Genomic DNA, 24,165 nt, shown 5'->3' with positions numbered 1-24,165 from the left:
CACCCATCTATCCACCCAGCCATCCACCCACAACTGACAGCACACATGATGGCCTGTTGGTGACGTTGGAACGGAGAGAGGGTAGAGGGGAGAGTGGTGCTCCTGTTGAAATGCGCTCGTTAGCTAAAAGATCAAGTGGCCGCACCCACTGCATGGTGTAGGAAACACTTAAGTGTTGTTTGTGTTAGTTTTCTCTGCATTTTTATCATATACATACATATGTTTGTATATCTATTTTTTAGCTGACTGCTTGTTTTGATAATGATTAAATCTTAAATTGAAGTTGAGACGTTTTTGACGTTTCTAACTAAAATATTTGCGAGTATTCGCTTCCATGGCTAACAAAAATGGTCTAAAATGTTTGGTACAGGGTTTTTGGTTCAAAAAAAAAAAATATATACATTATTTTTTTAATTTTGTGAAGAAACCATAATAAGCAGAGTATTCCATCTTGGTGGGCGCCTAGTTGGTTAGTCTCGGAGACTGTCGTACACAGAAAATACTATGTTTTAGAAAATATGCATACATGTATGCATGTATATGCTCTTCTGTCTGACACTTAAATTGATTCATACTTTGATTCATTATTAAATAATTAATCAATTAAATTACTCAACTCAATCAAATGCAAATTTGTTCGACTAGAATACTTTGTTTACGGCCTCAGATTTTGAACTCAGATCGTCATTTTCTATCGAGTCGTTCGACCCAATGGGCAAGCCCAACCAACTTACAACACCCAAAACTCTCCCAAACTCTCCCAAAACACACACAGAGAGAGGCCACAAATATGAGTTATGACTGGAGGTGAGGTCTTGACATTGACAACGCATTTACTATACTCCAGCTGCCAGCCAACCCTCGTCGTTCCTCTCCCTCTTCCACCCAGTAGGGGCAACAATAACACTTCCCGCAGCCGAAAGTCTGGGGAGCTCGTAATGCCCCCGGTGGAGGAACTTCACAGCTCTGTCCCATAAAAACGAAACGAAACGCAAAGGAAAAACTAGCTGACAACCTAAACGTTTCTTGAAAAACCAAACGCAAAATGCCGGGACATGTCAGCCTTTTCTGCCCCAGGCTCCCCGAGCCCCAGCCCCAGCCCCAGCAACAGCCACTCCATGGACACTCCTCTCCTCTGCGGACACCTGTGCGCAATCATGCGAAGCGGCCTGACAGCAGCTGGGCGAGGACTGGCAGGAGGCAGTGTGACCTCCGTTTGGAGTCGACGGCTGTGGTTGCGGCCATAAAACATCCAGCGCACCAAAGGCGAAAGGCATAAAAACTGACGGCCTATCAAAAAATATATATATCTGAGTGTGGAGAGACAGCTAGAGGGCGGCAGAGAGAGGGGCATGAGTCTAGGCAAATGAAAAAGTTGCAGAAGACGAGGAGGAAGAATTAGAACACCCACAAACACACACTCACACAGGTGCCAAAAAGTGTGCAACAAACGAGAAATGAAAAATCGCACACTAAACGCTAGAAGATGGGGAAAGCAATGCTCCAACTTTCATGTAAGTACATTTTTCAGGCTTCTTGAAATTGTTCGATTGATGATCGAGTAAAATAGTGAGGACTACAAGTGGATTGAGCCGAACAAAATTCGCAAGGGATCAAAACTTATCAAGCTAAGCGAGTGCTTGTCGCCTAGTATTTAATACTTTTATTAGAAAGAAGAACAATCATGTCTTTAAGTGCTAGAACTTCCCCCGGTTTAATATAGTTATTCATAGAATATTTTCATTAATAAATTAAGGTAATCTTATAACCACATTTTACGTCACAATAATACATTACAAATAATACAAATATATAGTTCAGTTACACATTCCAGTAACCTCCCGTTCAGTCCATCCATCTTTCACACTGTCTTACATGCAAGTACTGTTTAACGAGTTTTACCCGTAAATTCATACCCCAATCGAATGCGAAATCCAACCAAAGTGTCGGCACACAGCAATTTGGCCCCCTCTTTGGCCAATGACTAATTGAAAAACTGCCAGCTATCAATTGAAACCGATCAACCCGTTCGCCCGCCCGCACGCTCACTTTCCTTTGCCGTCTAATTGAAGAGAATGGGCGAAATAGGCGTGTCCAGCTAGCCGTCCGGATAGCAGTGGTAAACGAAACCAAAACTTACCACAATACCATTAATAGTCCATGTCAAATTAGCAGCCGGTTTCGAGTATTTAATTGAGCAATTGCCATCGACCAAATCGCCAATGCGATAGCGCGCCTGTATCCCGGTGACCACGGTGTGCTCTTCCGGTAGCTCTGCAAAGAGTGTTCGAGAGAGTGGGGAGTGAGACAAGGAGCGGAAATGTAAAATTTGCTTTTGGCGCCAAAAGAGGAGAGAACCGAAACTGAAGCCACCCAGTACCAGGTTCTAACACGTTTGTTCTAATTAATTTGCTTGCCACGGCCGCAATTTCTGGTTCCCTTCTCTTTCTGGCTCCTTTTTGCACTTTTTAACCCTATCCATATTTTGATTGCATATCCCTTTATGGGTGTATGGGAAGGGGCTTTTTTTTACTTACCAACCACCTCCATTTCGCCGGACACCATGGCGGTTTGGAATGTGGGCGCCTCAACGGATATTTCGCATGTAAATTTGCCCGAAATATTCAACGGCACCGACTGCAGCACGACATGACTTTGATTCGAAAGGTTGCGCTGTATGGGAAAAGAGAGTAAGAGGGAGAGAGAGAGAGAGAAAGAAGGGTCAAAGAAAGTGGTGGAGGTATGGCAAAGAAAGGTACGTGAAAGGAAATGAAGAACGTAATAAAAATTAGTTGGGCGAAAATTGGCTGGACGCGGTGCATAGAAATTGAATATAACCCACCTGCCAAGGCAAAAGTGAAAAGGAACGAAAGAAAAAAGAATTTCGTCTTGGTTATGAATGGCGAAGTGAACAGCGAGTAGGAGGGGCAGGGAGGAGGGGCAGGGAGGAGGAGAGGTCCTGCCTGGCTGATGAAAAGTGACTGCAAATTGAGGGTATAAAGGTGAAGAGTTGAATTTAAGGCTGAAGGGGTCGTCTGCCTTTGATTAAGATTTGCTTTGACTCAAAGTGATTTGACTCGTGGTCATGAGTGGGGCTATCTCACGGTCGAAGGGCTTAATCCTCTTCAGAAAATGTTATTTAACATTTCGAATGGATCTTCCATGGATCTAACACTTACGAAAAATGTATCCCAACAAATAGATTAATTGATAGAAGAAGATCGAACCTTTTGCAGAAGGTGATTCTTTCTCGTAAAACTATTTTAAATATTCCTTACATTCCTCACTTGACCCCAAGCCATTATCATATCCATTTTGATTATGCGCTTGTCCACAATTTGTGTTGGGCTTAATCCTCTTCCACTTGAGCCCTGGAATAGTTGCTCATATACTCAATTGGAATATTTCGTACTTGGAGTTTAATCTTTGCCGTGGAAAATGATGAAACCTCATATGGCAATTCACTTAATAAAAATCAAATTTAATAAATTGCATTTAACAGGGGGTTTAATATGCCGGCATATATGTCACACTTGCAGGAGAGCAGCTAGTGTGGGCGGAGCGGGAGCGGGATCACTCCCTGAAGTTCGCTTGGCTGTTTAACCCAATTTGCTGGCACCGATACCTAATTGGCTCGTGTGCATTTCCACGTAATAATAATAATTAAACTTAAAAACTCTCTCATTATACCCTAGCAGAGGGTAGCGCACACAACATGACATAATGAATATCTGAGTCTATAAAATATATATGAATATTTATCAATCAACTCACAATTTAAATGCTGTGCAATGCTTTGGATCTGAATGTAGGGGAATTGTGCGGGAGGGTTTCCGAAGTTGATAACATTAATCTTCTTCCAACTCAACACTTGAAAAAAGAGTTAATTTCACAAATCTGCCAGGGTATCTTGAAGTGGGATCTTTTAGCCCTCACTTCTTGGTCTTCTTCCATATTTGTCGCTGGTCCTTTATGCAATCTGTATATATTGTTTTTTAATGAGCCGCAAGTCAATTGCAAGCGCGACTAATTGGCCACGCCCAACAACTTTTAACGGATTCGTCTACGGATGGACTGGCATAATTACAGCGAGCAGTGGGCAAAAAGTAAGGGAAAATGCTGTTATGGTGCGTGGTGGGTGCGAGGGTGGGAGAGGCAGTTGACTGGCAATCAGCCATTATGGATATAATTTACACGCATCTGCAGTAACATGTGCTCTTTATGGAGATAGAGAGGGATGCATGGGGGATGTGTTCCATGTGGTACTCACCTCAACATTGAGACCACTTGTCATGGCGAAGACCTTCATGGCCGGATTCTCCTTGGGCGTGTAGCGATAAAACTCACGCTTACCCTTATACCATTTCACCGAATATAGAGTATCGTTTTCCATATCGTAATTACACGTGAACAAGGCATTACTGCCACGTTTCACTGCCTGTGGTATCATTACGGAGACATCCTTGAGTGCCGCAATAAAATCTGAAAATAAAATGAGTTACACTGCAAGTTAAAGACACTCGTACTTATAAGGCAGATGATTCTTGTGATGCTTTAAAAAGATGAAACTATCGTTTCTTAAACACAATTTTACAAATCGTAGAATCTCTCCACTACATAAAAGAGTTTTGGGTCCTCGCCGTCCTCCGCTGGCAACGCGACGAACTGAGACGAGCGTGCGGGCACACAGGGAAGCTACTCTATACATAAGATTAAATATTGTCAAAGCAAGGCTGGACCGCATGAGAATTTAATTTCAAGCTGAATTTTCCATTTGTTTCCCCTCAATTTCCATAGAAAATTAGAATACCTTTTCCTATATTATGACAGATTTTTGTTCCCTATGGGACAAACAGTAATGACGCTCAAGTAGGTGGTTCAAATAAATTTTCTAATACTTCAACCATTTTAATCAGTTTTGCAGCAGTTATAATCCTCCTAGCTTTTCCAAGCAATGAAGCCATCTGCCGCACGCCAAATAAAACCATTCCCAGTGTAGGTTTGCAACCAGGTCGGCTGAAGAAATTCGTAAACCAAAACCATTATTTTCCCCATCCGTGCAGACGAAATTGAAAGGCAACTTGGTGACGTATGCCGTTTGGTATCCAGTGCCCATCCACCTGGGGGTATGTCAGAAGTCCCAATATCCAGACACGATCAAACGAAGGTCGAACAGGCACAGGCTTTCGGTAATTATTGGAACTGACGACAAGAACTATGTGGTGGAATATATCTGCCTCGATACCGGAAAGTACCCCAGAAGTAGGTGGACATCTCCCTGCTCAGTTCAGTAATCGAAGACACAATTTTTCAGTTGAGACTGTGGTGTATACAAAAAAGCAGAGTCTTAGGCATTCCGTCATCAAGGAAATTGTGAAAATTCACTCTACAGTCGGCTTGGACTATTCCAAAATGTGGTATTGTCAGGTAGAGTAAATAAAATCGTAAATCTCCACTGGACAAAACATTCCACATTTCAATTAGTGGCGTATTTTTATTATTTTCTACCGAACCAATTTCGTGATGGTACAATAACAAAGTTGACCTTAACCGAAGGGGAGAGCGACAGACCCCAGCCACTGTCCTGATTAGAAAATTGACCTTTCTCCTCCGCCACCACTACCCCACCTTCTCCCACCCAACCTGTCCGCCTTTACATCCACCTCTACCTCCACATGAATCCAATTGGATGCTAACTACTATTCCAACCATGCCTTTGAAAAGCGAGCAAGCATCTGACCCGACCGCCGGCTTCCGTTGTTGTGCCCCGTTCCGTTCCGTTCGCCAATGCTTCATATGACAACACAAAATGTTGCAACAAAGTGCCAGCCGAACTGGTCATCTAGTTCCCTCTAGTTCTCGTTTTTTCTTTTGTTTTTCTCTGGGTTTTCACCTCTCATTCGGATGCTCCGCTCAGGGTGTTTGAGCTCGGCATGATGAAGCAATATCTCGATAAAAAAATTTATTTGGTTGTTATAATCGTTTAGTGTGCGATCTTTGATTAATTTGAAAGCCGTTTCGACTGGCATCAAGGTTGCATTGATTCGATCCAGGAGCATTTAAACGTTTTATTCACTCTTTCTTGCATTCCCAAAAACTATTTGATTTTTGAAGATTCTTATCGGTTCTTTCGAATTCCGTTTATAGGTAAGTTCGCCATCGAACCCCCAAGATTCTTTGAAACTATTTTTTGCTGAAATTTTCTTCAATGCCATGATTTTTCAGGTTTTGTTGCATTTTGTTTTTCTGATTCTACCTTTGCCCAATGCTCTTGTTTCCCTTATTGACCCATATAACGAGCGAGCATTTTGATGTACATTTTCTGCCCCTGCTCCTGGCCCACTCGATGTGGCTGCATTTATCGCAATGATGCGAAGGACTAGGGATCAGAAGGTGGAAAAAAATTGTCCTTCAGCTGCACATTGTTGTTTAGCATTGTTGTTGACCTCCCAATTCGAAGCCCTACACTCCATTCCATTCCAGCAAAGAACCCCAGCAAGAACAACAACCATGTCCATGGCATTTTATTTTGTTATAAAAAACTTTTACAATCTACGTTTGATAAGTATTTTAACGGTTTTCTCTACGTACATACATAGATGTGTGTCCCGTCCCCACTGCGAGTGTAATGTAAGCCACTGAAAATGAAAATAGAAGTAGCAGGGGAAACTCTTCGTATTATTCACCATCCCAGTGATCCGGGAGGTGAGGAGGTGCTGCGGCCAGGTAAAGTTCCATGTCTGCTTTCGGTATTTATCTGTCAGTTTATGTTTACAAATGTCCACTTTTAATGGTTCACCATTTAGCTAGAGGGATGCCCAACCCCAACCCCAACCCCAACAGAACTGACATAAAGTGGAGTCTATTGGGCAAAGGGTGACAGAGAGGGTCACCACAGTCAGGCCATGGGCGATGGGAATGACCAGTCTTATCATACGCATACTCCCTTGCCTGGCAGTTAAGTTATATTGTAGGTAAGGATAGGTTTCTCTCATTTTTTTGTTGCTCTCCCTGTCCCTGCATCGAAAGCTTTTCGTAACCTTGTTGCACTTTTCATTTGTATTTCTTTCAAGCGAAGATTAGGAGTTTGTTTCTCTTGTATAGCCCCTACAGTTCTTGGAGTTTAAGTATCTCTCTCTATATCGATGTTAAAGTACTTTAAGATCTCCTCCGAATATTTCTAGATTAAATATAACTTTATCTTTCAAGATATGTAAATCATAGCAACATTTTCTATTCACGATGCGTTCGGGGAGTCAGTATTTGTTATAAAGTACATAGATTCGTGGACCAGCACAACTCTCTCACAAAGAGAAGCTTATCCGTGCTTATCGCTCCCCCTCTCTTCGATTCTCTCACTTCAGGTCTGACTCTATTTTAGTAAAATACCCAATCTCATCCAGATCGTATAATTATTGTAGCCAGAATCAAGAAAACAATTTCATTCTTTCTCGCTCTGTCTCTCTCTAACACACAGGTCTAATTGTCGGTTTTGCCAATTGCAAAATATGAGTTCAAGGATCTCAGAACCCATAAGAGCTAGAGCAATCAAATTAGGGTTCAACACTCCTGTGATATCGGACCTTGACCGTTTCGTGTCAAAATTTCGGCTCACCCCCATCCGCCCCCGCAAAGGACGAAAATCTGGGGCATCCACAAATCTCAGAGACTATTAACGCTAGAGTAACCAAATTTGGTATCCGCACTCCTGTTAGATCTCACTATAAAACGTATATCTCAAAATTTCGCCCCACCCCCTTCCGCCCCCACAAAGGACGAAAATCTGTTGCATCCACAATATTGCAGATTCGAGAAAACTAAAAACGCAGAATCATAGAGAATGACTATATCTATCCGGTTGCTGAATTTGGATCAGATCAGATAATTTTTATAGCCAAAAGGAACAAATCAATTTGCAGTGGCCACGCAGCGCCCGACGTCACGCTCAGACTGATTTTCTGTCTCTCTCGCACGCACTCTTTGTCGTGTCGTTTAATATTAGCGGCGTCTGCCGGAGGAGAGCCATACTGACTTAGTATCGGGTATAACTGTAGAGTTGCGGTGTACGCAGCAACTCACAACGTTCCCCCTCGTTTTTTCTAGATTGATGTAGGATAATTTCTTAATTTACGAATTTCTATTAAAATCAGTTTGAGTTTTGGATAATTATTGGAAATCACTTGTGTGTTCACCAAAATGGATTTTTGTTTAAATTAAAATTGTATTTTCTGTAAGCATTTTCTGTTCTGAATTTCGGATTTTTATCCAGTTTAATGCCTGCATATTTGAATATCTAATGCTCTGATTTACTGGCATTATTTCGTTGTTTCGATTTCGTTTTTGGCGAAGCCACTGACCTACGCCAGAGTAAATATTTGCAATAAAACTTTTCAGACAAAATGCATTTAATTTGTGCGCATTAAGTTATATTAAAAACTGATCAAAAGTTAAGCAGCCAAACAAAGTGCCTGGGCAGACATCCCAGATAAACATTCAGTAGGGATTGTAGCTGGAGCTGGGAATTGGGAATGGGAGGGTGTCAAAAGAAGGTCTCCACCAAGTTGCCTCGTAAGTGGTCCATTGCCACGCTTAAAGCGAGGCCCTTCAAAAAATGTATATAAATATATGTATATGCAGAGGGTAGACTCAAAGCAGACTCCAGACCAAGACGCGACCACAGAACTCGACCAGAAAGGGAGGCAGAACGGGAAGGCAGCAACCAACTGATGACGATGGCGATGACGATGACGACGATGGGAGTTGTAACTGACATGGCTGTCAACATGTAGCCAGACCTCGACCATCACCATCACCACCTTTCCCATGCCTTTCTCGTTTTGCAGTCATTTCAACTTTGGAATTTCAATAAGAGCCTCTGTCTCGGCGAGCGAAAATGCCGCAGGTGGTAGGCATACGAAAACACAGTACACAGTCTGCAAGGCGGAGAACGGCAGGAAAAGCAAATAATCCAAAAGTAAATACATAAATTAAAAGTGTAAAGGCGAAAAATGTTTAATGCGTGAGTGGATGTGTCGGGATGGACTCAAATGGAAGGGATCGGCTGGAGGGGCTGTAATGGACCAATTGAGAATAAATTCGGTATATTGAATGCGGGACTGTTGCTTCCAAAGCAAGAACTGGGAGGAGATTTTGAGAAATCTTTATAAATGGATACGCCCTACGAATGATGATCAAACCCGAGAACCGATGTACCATATTGGGTGATAGATTTCTTGCGTTTATAAAGATAGGTATGAACATCATTGCCTATGTGTCGTGGACTAAGAAAAAATAAAATGCAAGGGAAATTAGTTAAGCTATCTGTATACACTCTTAGGTCCATTGAACCTTAGCCCAAAGTCACTTTCGATGGGTCCAATAGCCACTTGTCAAAGTCTAGTCACAAAATGAAGGCAGTGTAAGTCTTATTTTTTTGAAACCAAACGTAACTAACCATTTTTCTGCCCTCCCACTGGAACCACACTCTGGTTGGGGCCCATTTCTCCCGCCCTCTTTCTGGCCATGTTTTTCCATATTTTTGGTTTATTTTTAAACCATTTTTTATCATCAGCTGTCAATAGTTCGGGCAGCTGACCCGCCAAAAGGAGCAGCCAGAAAGCAGCGATGGTGAGAGAGGGAAATCATTACATAAAATGTTTTATGTTTCGATATTGGAACTTTGACCAGGCAACAGCCAGAAAGAGGAGTCTACTCTGTGTGTTGCTGGTGCTGTTGTGTAACACGCTGCCTGGGCTTGGAAGTAGTCCAAACTTGCACGTATAAATACATTTTTGATGCTGACTTTTTGCTGCTTTTTGTTTGTTCTTTTTTTTATTTGCTTGCCATAAAAACTAAAAAATCGCCAAATAGAAATAAACGCATTTTTATATGTATCTGTATTTATGAACCTCATAAATATGTCAAATAAATTACGAAACAGTCAAAATATTGTGCTCTGTTTGCCCAGCTCTAGTGTGTGCGAGCTCGTATATGACTATGGGCCAATATTTTCTTTCATTTTTTGAATAGAGCAGGGGGTCTCGGATTTCGATTTTTTGAACACTTTTATGAGGGTGGGAGGGAGTGTTTTCTATGGAAAAATGTTGTGTTTAATTTCTATTTAGAGAATGGGGAATTTTAAAATAAAATCATTCATTGTTAATTCGGCTTTAATAGATAAATAATTGGCATTTCTAATTTGGGTTTGTTCTAGATTATTAATTGAAACTGTGTCATAAATTATTGAAATTTATAATCTTCAGACAAATAATGTTCATGTTTATGCAAAAATAATAATAATCCGCTATGCTATTAAAAAAAACACTAAATTTTAACCACCTCCCCTCTTTCGGAGCATCCTAAGAGAGTCGCACATTTAAAGCGAATTTGATAATATGATATTCAGAATCAAAATCAAAATCAAAAACGCCCAAAACGCAGAACCGCCAACTTGAAAATTGTCCGCTAATTTGGGCTTTTCTTTTATTTTTGGTTTTGGCTTTTGTTTTAATGTTATGGTTGTATGTATTTTGTTTTTGGAGTGTCATAAAACTGTGCCGCAAACTTTTCGGTCTCTGCGCCGCAATGCAAAAACAAACACAGATGCAAAAGCTGAGCCCGCAGACGATTTCATTATGGAATAAAGTTGGAAAAAACACTCACATAATGAGTATCCAGAGAGGGCGGGTGAAGCCAAGGGCGAGGGCGAGGGCGAGGACGAGGGCAAGGCTTAGAGATGAGGGTAGCCGAAAATAGGCGACCCAGCCACCTACACTCCCATGCAGGGAAAACCAAAACAGAGTTTCGCAGTTTGCTGCATGCCCAAAAATGTTTGTCACTGCACTGCGAAGCACTAACACAGATACTCACACATGCAATTCACTCACACACACACAAAGGAAAATGGCACTTTGTGGTGCTTTTCAAAATGGGGGATGTGTGTTTTTGGGTGGGCGCAGGCGAACCGCTCTGTGCTGGGGCTATTAAATAAACATGCAAATTATTGCGCAATTTTTGATTACGATTTTTCAACAAGGGAGGCATCACCCCGACCCGCACGCCTGCACGCCTGCACCCCTGCACCACCAACCCCCAATAACAGCAGCACTCTCTCTCCTGCATATTTGTATATGTAAATCGGCATCAGTCGTAGCCACCAACCCACAGAACCATTGTATCGGGACCGTGTCCTCCCCTGCAATCTTTGCATGCATTCAACGCCTATTTTGCATACAAATTTTATTATTATTGTATTGAATTCGAGCCCTGACAATACCCGCTCTTTTCCAGCCCTCCAAAATGCCCTTTTTTGTTGTGTTTGGTCTGGTTTTTTCGAACCAAAATACGTTTTTTGTTGTATTTTGCTTGGTTTTCGCTATTCAGGTTTGCCTATATTTTTTTTTGGAATTATGTTAAATGAAAATCTGTGCAATTTTTCTCATGACACTTGTTCGTTGTCATGTTTTTCCTTTATGCATTGGGGGCAATCATAGGAGGGAGTGTTTCGGTACTGGAAAATACCCGTACAACAGGATTGAATGTGTGAACGGAAAGGATATGTTGGGAGATATTGGATCATCTATGTCTAAGATACTTCCTGAAATTGTAAATGTTTTAATATTACAAATTGGTTATTTTAAATGCGGATAGGGATTTGAATCAATCCCACATGAATACTGGCATGTTGAAAAATTTCGTTTGTAGGGACTATCAAAATGCGATAATATCAGCTTTTCTATTTATTGATAATTAAGTCAGTTATATCTTTTAGTTCGAAGTCCACTTAAGGCTCCTGAGCTAAGCTTAGCTTAAAATTATTTAGTAATACCTATGTGTATGAATTTATTAAAAGTAATATTCCTCCTTATGACGTATATTTTCCCCATGTGGCTGGATGCTTCATTATTTTCCCATTTATCAAACTACAAACAACGAAAACCAGGCCAACAACTTATCATAATGCGAGTGTAAAGAAAAACTGAAAGAGAAACAGCAGAATAAAAGATCTTTAATGACAAATCAGAAAGAAATCTATATCTACGATATGATGTGTTGAAAAATATGATAAAAGGAAATTCAGGGAAAGCCTGTCAAACAAAGAGAGAGCAAAAGAAAAATTCAAAGACTATTTGGTCATGCATTTGACATGTCATCTCCAGGACCAGAGCAAGAGGGCGGCCACGGAGCGGATGGATGGATGGGTGGTTGGGTGGTTGGGTGGTCGGGTGTTTGGAGCGAGCGACTACAAAAGCAGGCCAGGGTATAGACGTAAGGACTCTGTGCATGGCATTCATTTGGGTTTTGCATGAGTGTCTGTGTGTCGCCTTCCGAGTGTGCCTGTATTTGTAGGCGACCGCCAAAGCGTCGCCAGAAGCACCATCGCACATGGCAACAACAAGACCCAAAGTTCGACCCCCCACCCCCAGGAGCACTTCATCGGTCGCAAAGAACTTTCGGGAAAAACTCATTTCCATTGATATGCAATGAGCGAGCGAGGAGCCAGGCGCTGGACGATGGGAGCTACGGATGAGGCAATGGCTTCGGAAGGCCTTAACGCTCTTCTGTCATTGGGAACTTTTTTGTAAAACTTTGAAAAGGTCTTTGTCTATTGCATGTGAACGGGTATGCCGGAAACTGAGAGGATCGCCGAAATAATTCAAAATATAATGGAATATGCTTATATTAAAACATTCTATTCGTTCATTACGATCTGCAGCCATGTCAGTCATAGCTATGTCTGGTACAAGATCTCCATTTGTGCATGATATTCGTGTCGCTCTTGACACATGAACGAGTATATTTTTTGTAGTCTGACTTGGTGTGACATTTTCGTATACCCATTCACTCCCTGGTGACCCAACACAATTGGTTCTCAGTTAAAAATGCTTCTGTTTGTTCTCCCATTTTATTCCGCCTGTTGTGGGGAGTGCAGTAGAGTGGAGCGGTCTGGATGACAAGTGGACAGGGCTTGGAGTGTGCAACGTGGCAAATATAGACATAAACGGTCTGTCTCTGACTGTGCTCCCATGTGTGTGTGCGAGAGTGTGTCCACCACCTGACAGACAACAGTTGCTGAAAGCCCGCATGCAAAATGCATAGATACAAATATACTTTTTGCCTTTCCCCGCTCGGTTTCCGTTACCAGAAATCTTGCATGGCCAGCTGCAATTGCAGGTGATGGATCGATTTGTTTGGCCCCCATCCCCCATTCCCCATCCCGACCCACACCCCTCGACTTTTGCATAAATTAAAACTCGTATTTCTTGTAAATATTTGCTGCGGAAAACGGTTTCTTCTATATGCACTTTTAGAATTCGTATTGCAAGTGGGATCCCATGAATGCTTCAACAACTGCTAACCACTTTTTCAAATGTTTGCAGAGATTGGACATGGGAATGACATTTTTCGGAGACTGGCTATTGGAGCTTCAAATATGTGTCTACTTAGTGAAAAAGGAATGTCAGGCCGTAATAAAATCATCTTCAGAAATAATTGCATTTCAATGATACAAAATCAATTTGTTTGAATGTACTTTTTACATGGCGTAGTATGTGCGTAGTAGTTCTAAAAACGCTCCTTAAAATATTCACTAAACACCCATAGAAACTACTCAACCATGCCTCGAATGAAAGTTTTCTCCATCTCTCTTAAAAAAAAGATAAAGGGAAAGAACGAAAATACCCAAGGTAAAGGTCAATACTGATGACATCTTTTTCGGTTATGCATCTAAGGTCTGTTCCTTTTTCCTTTGCGATTATAAAAATAATAACTACTTCTTATTGAGTGCATTAAATTTATTACTTCTTCAACCTTTTTATTGCCATGAAAATATTTTTAGTTGGCTACCAAAACTTGCGCGCTTGTCTCTTAAAAAGTTTTCCCTCCTCTGATTAAATTTTAAATTTTGTGTCAGAGTTCGTTACTGAATTGTGGAAAATGGAAATCGTAAACTGTGACTGGACTGCCACAAAGTTATTAACAAAAGAGCGCGTATAAAAGCCATGATTGGCTGTCTATCGGTGGTGGCCCGCTCCTCTGGTGGCTCTTCTGGTTCCCGTCAATGATTCTTTCTCCATTTCTGAACCATTTCTGTGGCCATCCGAGAGTTTTTACAATGACGGTAACTATATGCGATGTATTCTATATATACATATATTCATATAGGTATATGCTCTGTTACTTGCCCAGACATTGGGACGTCAAACAAACCAATTTTCGGTGTTTTTCCAATAACGTGTCCCAGGCACTCCCTTCTGGACCTTCTGTCCGTAGCGTCGCATCGTATTCTGTTGTGCTTTTAACTGTGAACTGAAAATTGTTGGCTTCCATTTTTTGTTCTGCTACCCCTAGCCCTAAAGGATGACAGGATGAAGTGGGGATTGGAATTGGGATACGGATACGGATGGGGATGGGGGTGGGGCTGGTCTTTTGGTAACAGCTGCGCTGTTAAAAATCGAAACGAAGTCTGACTCTTTGGCCAGACTGAGCGTTCTTAATTAAGGCATTCTGATAGAGAACTCCGCTCCATGGCCGACAATGAACAATAAAGGACTGCAACTTTTTCCTGTCGGCTGTCCACCTTTTTGTCCCCGTCGATATTGTTACTGCTCCTTTTTTAATGGACAGTTTACCCATTTGCGTATTGCCTAACCAAAAAACCAAAAAACCAAAAAGCTGAAAAAGGAAAACTGGAACAGAGGTAAATATCAGGTTGCCAGAGTCCCAAAATATCAATTTATCTTTAGTCCGGCAGCGGAACAGAGCCCAGGAGATTGGTGCATGCCTAGCATGCGAAGTGGGAGTGGACCTCAGTGCTCAGAACTGTAGAACTCCTGTGGCACGTAATGCTGCAATTTTTCAAAAAAACGAAACGAAGAAGCAGGAAACGAAACCAGAAACCTGCTGCTGCTGCTGCTGCTGCTGCTGCTGCTGGAGAGGAGCGTCTTGTTTATGCAATGACGACGCATAAGTAGCAAGTTGATTTCGGTTAGCTTTCGGTTCGGTATGGAAAACTGTCTGAAACAAAATAAATTACAAAACAATGTTGCCGAGTGGTGGGGGGAGAAGTCTACGCCTCTCCTAATGCCAAGTTCTGGCTGCAATTTGAGATGCTGTCTGCCATTTTATAGCACCTTGCTATCATTGTTTTTGCTTCTGCTTCTGCTGCTGCTTCTGCTGCTACTTGACATGCTGGCATCTTTCGGTTCTGTGGGCACTATAATCTAGGGAAATGTATGTTGAGGGCAGGAACAGACAGACAGATAGATAGATACGATACTCGTACCTTCGAATACCTTTTTTGTTCAGGCATGTTGTATATTTTCCTAACGCCACTCAAATAGAGCATCTTTTGGGATTATTGATTGCTCGTTGGGTGAAGTTGATTGTTTGACATTAACATTATAAAGTTTACAGATGAGTTGGGGATATTCAGATGTTACAGAGTGAATAATCAGATGAAGATATAGAATATATGTGAAGCATCGATAGCAAGAACAATCTCATGCACTTTCCACTACAGTTCTATCTTTTGTATATGTCAGACAATTTTAATCTCATAATAACCTACATATTGATTTCCATCTCACTTTGCATTCCATTAACATTTCATATCAAAATTCAGCACAAAACTTTGCATGTCTCTGTCATAGCTGAATCCTTTTTCCAAGCCAAGGACCAGGAGCCGGCAGAAACCACAAGCTTGGCATGGCCTTGCCTTGTTTTCCCATTTTAATTGATTGTAGCGACTTGATTTATAACATTCCCATTTTATTTGGACTGGGCTGTCGTTGATATATGTAAATATGGTTGATTTATTGGCGGGCAAGGCTATTTTCTAATTGTGTAAATGCTTTGGTTTTTGTTTGACTTGGATCATCGATTGGCCATATATCATCTGACCCCGGGGTTTGGGCTGAAGTTGAGTTGACCATTTACGCATTGATCAAAAAGCAAATCGTAAATTTCAAAGAAAGAAATCCACAAATGAGCTGTCAAATGCAAAATTTTGTACAGCTTTGCCGTGAGTACCTTTCTCTGAGAAGAAGGAAATGTGGCTTGGACATTATTACGCATACGACGCATTTGTCGGCCCCACACAGCGCATCCCACAGGACAACCACAACGAGAATTGGCCTACAGGCCTACAGCATTTTCCTGTACTACGAGTAGTTCACTTTCATTTCGAAGACCTCTTGACACCAGTTCCACCCATTGTCCTTGTTCTACACTCTTGGTATTTTGGGCTCTGGTTTGGTTGGGTTCTGGGTCTGCTTTTGTATTAATTGCTGTGACATATTTAAGTTGAGATTTTATTGTTCTCCGTTCCTCGGAAGGAGATTTCTTTCTTTGTCTTGTGCCATGGGATATGTGTGCCTGTGTGTCGGTGCGTCGGTGTGTCGGTGTGTCTGTGTGTTGTGCCTCGTCCAAATTGATTGAATTTACTACTTAAGTCAAGCTACAGAGGGACCGACCCCAAAGCAAAGCAAAGGCAGCTGTCTAAGGCAGCCCTGCACTGGCCATAAAGACTGTCGAGAGGGGAGCTGCTGCACAGTGGTTCATTGCAATTGCCACATGTGGCTAAGGATGGTGAAAGGGTATTATCTTGACTAATTTGTTCAGATAGGAGTCCATAGGAGTCGTTAGGAATATTACGATATGAAGCATGGGTTTCTTGCTGTATATTGTCCCACTGTACTATCAAAGGGGGAATGGGATGGAAGCTTTAGAGACCAGGCAGAACATTTCATTTGAAATCCGCAAGGCAAAAGCCAGCTAGGATTTGTAATGAAGATATACAGACACGCACAGACCAACAAGACATACACACACCAAAGCCACACCGCATCACACCATAGACACAGATACTCCTCTAACCCTCACACTCCCACATATACACATGTCTGACTCAAATCACTTAGTTTCGCATTACAAAGCTATCCTGACGAAGGAGGCAGACTCCTTTCGGCTTCTGCTTGTGTGATTCTGCGCCTGATACTCATCGAACATATAAATTAATGAATTCGATGCTTATCAATAGTCAGCCAACAACAAGAAGTGTGTCCTTCTGTCTATTAGTTTGTTAGCTTTGTTTTTTTCTGCCTCTGTTTCTGTTCCTGGTCCTGGTCCTGATCCTGGTCCTGTTCCCGCTCTGTGTTATTTGTCTTGTTTCCTTAGCTCGGGCCGTGATTATGTTCAAGTGACTGAGATTTGCACTGTCCTTCGGACCCATCCGTCCATCTATCCGTCCGCCCGTACAGTTGTCTAACTTAAAGTCAACAAGAACAAGAAGGCTTCGGCGATTCGGTTTCTTTGCTCACATTTGTCTTGTTCGCATTTATTATGGAACATTCATTTGATAAAAGACTTTGGCTTTGCCCTTTCAATCATCCCATTTTTCTCTGCAGGCTTATGCCCTTGGGTCTGTCCGTCCTCCCACCATTCTTTTGGTTCGTGGGGGATTTGTAATTCGGTTTTGATAAGCAAGAAAAGCTTTAACTGTATCGTCTGGCGGGTATCTGTTATCCACGAGTGGCTCCGCGTCAGACGAGTCTTTATTTTGGCATTAGGCATATTTTGGTGGAAATCTGATTACGATGAGCAGTGCGGGAAATCGCGCCGAATCGGAGATAGTGTGGCTGGGCATTAAACAAAATGGAAGTGGAAAAGTAACATTTATAATAAAGCATACCCTAGCTACACAGAACATCCCTGTCTCCTTCAATTTGGTCAGATTAAGCATCGATATTTCGTATAAACTAATTACTAGGAATAACCAGAAGTTGTAGGGGAGAGGGAGAGAGACAAACCAACTTGAGTTTTGAATTTCAATGAATGTCTCACATGCCAGTTCGGCCAGCAAACATTCTAGGGCTCGTAATTCATCCAATGTTTGCGTTGACCACCTAATGCACTCCTCCTGCGAATACCTTCTCTCGTACCAGTCTCTGGTTCCAACCAGAAGGGTGATAAACGATAGGCTAACCACACACTGAAGGACCACACCATGTCCCCATTCATAGTAATTTTAAAATGCAGTTATGCATGATTTTGACGCAATCGCCTGCAAAATCGAGCCAGAGGAGGAGGTGGTATAGAAGAGGTAGCAATGACAGGAAAGGAATGGTCGGACAGTGTGGTAAGGAAGGATGGGCACTGAAACTGCAGCTGGACAAGGCATATCCTGAAGCCTGGCAGCTGAATAGAGAGGCAATAAGCTTGGGCTGCTTTGAGCTGGGAACTGGGAGCTGGGAGGTGGAACTGTTCTGGTAGGCAAATTCAAAGAAATCCAAATCGGATTCTCATCAAAATGCAATAAGTGGCCCCGTAGATTTGCGTTTTCTGTGCCCAGTGGCATATCTCGACAAAAACAGGAGGTGAGACCGGGCAGAAGAGAACTTCATTTGAATTTATGGCATGACAATCTTAAAGCGGAGAAAAAGAGATGATTCGAATATGGCGACGCACTCACATTATTAGTTCATTGAGTCAAGAACTTTGTCGCTGATTGATTCTCTACCCCCCAAAAACAAACCGAACATCCGAAACATCCGAATGCGAGAAAACTTTCTGCGAACTGCCATAATTTCTTAATCTACATCAACTGTTGACAGTTTTATTAAAAAAATTTTCACATCTGACATGCCAAATGTGAGCAAATGAACAGGAAACGGAAGCCATGCGACAAAAGCAACTCAGAAGAAGAAAGAAACAAGAAGAAGAAGCTGTAAAAGGCGAAAGAATGAAACGAAACCCGAAAACAACTCAAAAGATGTGTAAATTTGTTCGGGGCAAGTGCCAAATGTCACTCGGATTTGTGTACGAGGGTTTCTGGTGGCCAGCAGCGAACAGAACATATCGAAAAGTAGCCAAGGATTCCTGGGAGAAGAGAATCCAGCAGCCGTTGCTTCTGTTCGCGTATCGATGTGGCCCGTGGATGTAGAAATGAGAAAAGTTTTTGCCTCCTGGCCTGTTATGGGGGAGGGCCACCACGGACCGGCACAGACCGATGGCATTTATTTTATATTTGTAGCAACTTTTTCGGGGTGAAATTTAGTTTAGTAATCAAAGCAAGAATTTGTCGACGGTGCCGCTGGATGCGGTGGGGCGGCTCCCCCAAATCTCCAGAAATTTGTTTGTTTTCGTGCGGAGACATAAAGGACATCATAAGGGAAAGCAGCGAAGAAAAAAAGCAACCGAAACTAATGTAATGGAAATTCGAAATTATTGAAAATAAATGAAAACAAATAAATATTCCGTGAGCATTTTATGGTCCAGGGGATGATGTTCGCTTCTTGGGAGGCGATGGAGCAAGGCGTCGACTGTCTCTCCTTTGGGCCTGCTGCTTATTTATCCACTCCAGGGGATAAACGTCTAATATGCAGAGGGTACATTGGCGGGCTCATCAAATTTGTAAGACTAAGGCTTTGGTTTATAGCGCACAATATTTAGAATTTGAGAATTCAATTTATTGTTTGCAATAGATTTAAGATATCTGGATTCCAAGTTCTTTTACACAAATAAATACTGAAACATATATTAAAGGTTGAATGGATCGGCTATATCTTCTTTCCATGTTAAACTTCACTTCTATAGCTTCTTGTTACCAAAGTACTTCCATTGTCCTGGATGTCCATGGAAAGTGTATTTTAATTATGGTTTTGGATCCGCGATCCCCGCTAATTTCTCCTTCCATGTCTCGCTTAATGGCGTGTAAGTGTACAAATTGCCTAGATTAGTGCCTAAATTAAAAGTGAAATTGAAATAAATTAAATATTTGCCCAGCCATACAAACACACACACACACAAACCAACGTACAAGCCCCCAAAATCGAGAGCATTCTGTGAGCCACTTAGATACATTTTTCGTTTGTTTTTTAGAGGCGTTGGGGAATTTATGAGCATTTCGGGGGCTCTTCGTTTTCTCTATTCTATTTGTTTTCGGCCTAGGCAGCAGGAGGAGACAATATTAAGGACGTGGATGTGGGGTGGGAGAAGTGTTTATTATTTGCTGGGAAAATCAATTAGCGCAAATTTGAAAGCATTTTATGGCAGCTCTCCCTCGGTTTTGCTTTTTCCCTGATTTGAATAGAGAAACAAATGCATAATTTTCAGAATTACTTACTTATTAAATGTAGAGCGTTGCCGAGTCTTTGTTTGGATTACTGAGGATTTTTACAAGTACATTCAGTGGAATACATTTATGTTGGGGATTACCCGTATTTTTTCTTAGATATTTAATTTGTTTTTGAGGCCTACAACCAGGACGAGAATATGCAGCAAAGAATATTGCAGCAGACAAAGACATGCCCCCAAATACCCCCAACTCTTCTTGAGGACACTGATTTTCCATTCATTGCCACCAGGTCTTTAATTTTTTGTGCGCTTCCCACGAGAAAAGCGAACTAATCAGATCGAGAATGGTCTTCTGCAAATGCTAATAAGTTCTCATGGCATTTTCCACCCATTTGTGATGTAATCGAGAAACTTTAAGTTTAATGCAAGATTTAACATCCTTTTCCTGCCGCCGATGATGGTTGCCGCAGGGATAAATGTTTATGTTATGACATGTTTTAAATTTTCAGGTGCATTAGTGCAAAGTGCTTTTCCCCCGCCGAAAAAGATGTGAGAGAATGGCGGTGAAAAATGTCTGCGAATTGTGTGCTGAGCGAGACGAAGAGCTAAAATGCTCTTAACACTTTCCATCTTTTTTCACATCTCCTTCTTTCATTTTTATTCCTTTTTTTGCCTTTATGCGGTGGCTGCCTGCATGTGTGTGACTGTATAGCGTTTACCACCTGACACCCGACATTACAAATTTGAGAGAGCTCTGAAATTTCGAAGTTAGTTCGGAAAAGGTTTCTAGGTGAATGACTACGATACAAAAAATTCAGATAATTAAATTCTAAATTAATTGTCAGTCTCTTAGAGTGCACTTTGTTCAATCTGAAATATCTTGAACTCAATGAACGTATACGATTCTCAATTTAAATATATGTATAAATCGTTTATTTCAATATTTTTCAGTTAACAATTTGAAAACGAAAACGCTTGAATACCGCTTCTTCTACTCAAATTGCCAGCGACACTTTTGTCGCCAATTCCGTGGATCCTGGAGCTCCAGGTCTGTGTCTGTGTGTGCCAGTGTGTAGTGGTTAAAATTTAGCACAACATTCCTCCAGATGCACCTGCTATAGTTTCAGCCAAGCCCAACCCTCTCCTCCCACTCCCACTCCCTCTCCACCTGCTACGCATTAAGGCCCCTTTGCCATGGCGCAAAATGCAATTTATACATTTCCGTTAAGCAAGCGAAATTCCTACAATATTTTTTCGTCTTCTCTCCTCTTTGCCTCTCTGTTGTGCTCTGTCTCGACATGTTTTTGCTTTTAGCGGAACGCTATACGGAAACAATAACAATGTGGCCATGCTGTGCCCCCATACACCACACACCTAGGCCCTCCATCACCCACCCTCTCCGGCCACGAACCTCTTTTAGTTTGACATAAATAAGACCCCTCCACTTTGAACTAATTAAAATGTTTTCTAAGGGCATCCGGAAGTTTCATAAAGCAACGAAGTACTGGGCACAATGGCAAATCGGATTGGGTAATTTATGGGCATAGGCCGCACCGCGCCGCGACGCGACTTTTGGCAAACGCTTTTCCACTTCTTTTTTGCATCTGTGCTCTGAGTAATCAAGGAAAAATATTTAATTTTCCAAATCAATAAACACGCTGATTGCATTGCCCGACAATTGGCATCGACATCGGCATCGTCATCGCCATCGGTGGAATGGGAGGCAATAAATCTGGGCATGTGTAAGAGATGCTTTGGTATTTATTTGTTAAAATCGTGGAAGGGGGCCTCGAGTACTTCCTGGTTATTCGTGGTCAACGAAAGAAGAAGACAAACTGTCAGCTTGCATGACCAGAAGAGGACGCTAAAGTCAAGGGAGTGGCACACAAAAATAATTGAATTCCCCAAATGCCAAAGTGGAATTTTAATTTGAACTCGACACTTCCTACGTAGGTCGCCCTGAAGCCCCCAAACTCCCTGAATTGTTGCCACTGATTGCTGATCAGTATGCAAAATGTGTGCGTGCTAAAATCAGCGCAAAAAAAGAGCCCCGAATGGGGGTGGTAGAAATGGAAGGTCGGGGACAGAGCCAGAGCCAGAGCCAGACATTGTCACACGTACTTCCATCGCTCCCCTCGAATTGATGTCTTAGAAAATTAGCAAACGCCTTTTTGCAAAGTGCCGTCTCTCCTTTCGTGACTTGGCATTGTCGACACCTTTTTTTGCTCTTTCCGCTCTTCAATTTCCGACTTCCCCGCGCCTGTGAGAATGCAATGCATTATTTTATTGCAATCCCCGAATGAATGGGATACCATTTGTTTGACTGGCAAATCTCATTTAATTTTTGGAAATCAAAAACAGATCAGAATCAATTTGATTCGGTTGTGCACCTGACAGTATGCTCTATTCTGCTTAAATTTTCATTTAGTATAATTTCGAAAGGGCTGCAAGAAGTAATGCTTTGAAGATGGTAAATAATATAAGGCTTACTTATGCTCCATTTATTGAAAATAATGGAAATCCTTTTTGTTAAGTGTCTATTCGGACTTCTCTATACATGATCCGCGAAATAACCATTAAAACCAAGGCACCAGCTACTAGTATCATAGGGTGTTCGCTAGTCGAGACGGTCAAAAGCAGTGCATTAATTTTTATTTAATCCTTTTTGGTATTTATTTTTAGTATTTTTCAAATTTTTTGTGACACTGGCCGAGAACAAACTTTTCACTACATAAAATATACTTTTCGCCAGGATGTTGGGTCCACAGGATTTTTATCGCCCAACACAAAAGCGACCGCCATTTTGGTTTAAAGTAATGTTAACTCCGTCTCTGTCTCTATCTCTTTCTCTCTCTATCCGTCTGTCTCTCTCTCTCTCTCTCTCTCTCTCGCTATCTTTTTGACTATAGCATCTGTATCTGTCTCAGTATAGTGGCATTTATAAACGCATACATATGCATGAGATCATAAAGATTGTGACTGTGTCCGTGGGTGTATGTGCATTTTGTGAGTGCAATGCATTTGTCATATATGTAAAAAAAACTCAAAGAAAATCCCCCTCCCGAACACACACACATCGGACTGCATAATGGCAAACATGTGTGCTTCTCCCTCACACTTCTTACTGTCTCTCTCTTTCTCTCGGGAAGTCTCGTCAGCGGTATAATGAATGCATCCGGCATGCATTGAAAACTTGACTCATATTTCATAGCCCAAAAAACGAGGAATGGAGAGAGAGTTTCGTTGACCGTACCTTTAAATACCCTTGCAGATCCATCGATCCAATGATAATTATTGATGTTTGAATAGATATTTGCTTAAATATTTTCAGCATATATTCTCTGAATCCCCCTCTATTTCTCAGTCAAAAAGATCATACATTTTATATATTGATTTTGCCTAAGACTATATAATATAATGTGATCAGAAATGATTTCTTTTCTGCTCTGCCGGAACCAGGGGAAAGTCACGAATATCCTCTGAAAGAGTATATAGAGAAGCATACAATTTACAATACAATTATACGGGTACATTGACCATCTTGTTGCTGTTTCATTGTAGTTTCTGCTGGCGTGTTGTTGTCAACTATTTTTTATGTTATTGCTGTTGTTGGTCTGTCTGGCAGTTTATATGAGATTTTAAGCCAGTTTTTCACATCTTTTTGATGATATTTCATAAGCCTTTATCCTCTCACCACCGCTCCTCTCACAAATACTACCTCCACACATTCACATACACAGACGTATATCAAATTGTATTTTAAGGTAATTTTTCTTCACTTGTACGAGCATACATATGCTGCAAATGAAATGCAAATTTTGCACAATTTTTTCTGTTTTTATTTTTTAATAAAACGTTTTAAGTGCAGCTCAGCGTGGTGTGACGTGCCTAGGCCACTTAATAGTTGATACATATTATAGGATTACAAAACGAGAGCTGGCATATTAATTTTCAATTGTGTACGAGAGATCTGCTATCCAATTGCGGTGGATTTCATTTTGCTGTGAGACATGCAGACTGTTTAATTGAATTCTTTTGGATGTAAAGGGTATAGCCTATACAAAAGTTTTTACAAATTGGCCTTTACGAATG

The 24,165-nt window shown here is 41.5% G+C and overlaps 1 protein-coding gene and 1 long non-coding RNA gene across 3 annotated transcripts in view; one reads left to right on the top strand and one right to left on the bottom strand.

Moving 5' to 3' along the window:
- The window catches only part of LOC113565557, a 50,079-nt gene that overhangs the window by 4,147 nt on the left and 21,767 nt on the right, over nucleotides 1-24,165 (bottom strand). For both annotated transcript variants that reach the window (XM_026987870.1, XM_026987871.1), the window contains 3 exons: nucleotides 4,271-4,482; nucleotides 2,538-2,673; nucleotides 2,141-2,274 (listed from right to left, as the gene is read on the bottom strand). In XM_026987870.1, coding sequence (XP_026843671.1) covers nucleotides 2,141-2,274; nucleotides 2,538-2,673; nucleotides 4,271-4,482 — 482 coding nt within the window. The remainder of the gene's footprint in view (nucleotides 1-2,140; nucleotides 2,275-2,537; nucleotides 2,674-4,270; nucleotides 4,483-24,165) is intronic.
- On the top strand, nucleotides 4,929-5,480 carry LOC113565560. Its single transcript, XR_003408673.1, has 3 exons — nucleotides 4,929-4,995; nucleotides 5,064-5,262; nucleotides 5,315-5,480. It is a non-coding gene; the product is annotated as an uncharacterized LOC113565560 (long non-coding RNA).

The sequence above is a fragment of the Drosophila persimilis genome, unplaced genomic scaffold (genome assembly GCF_003286085.1).
Source record: "Drosophila persimilis strain 14011-0111.01,24,50 unplaced genomic scaffold, DperRS2 tig00000124-arrow-pilon, whole genome shotgun sequence".
NCBI classification, from domain to species: Eukaryota; Metazoa; Arthropoda; class Insecta; order Diptera; family Drosophilidae; genus Drosophila; species Drosophila persimilis.
This window is presented reverse-complemented; position numbering and strand designations above follow the sequence as displayed.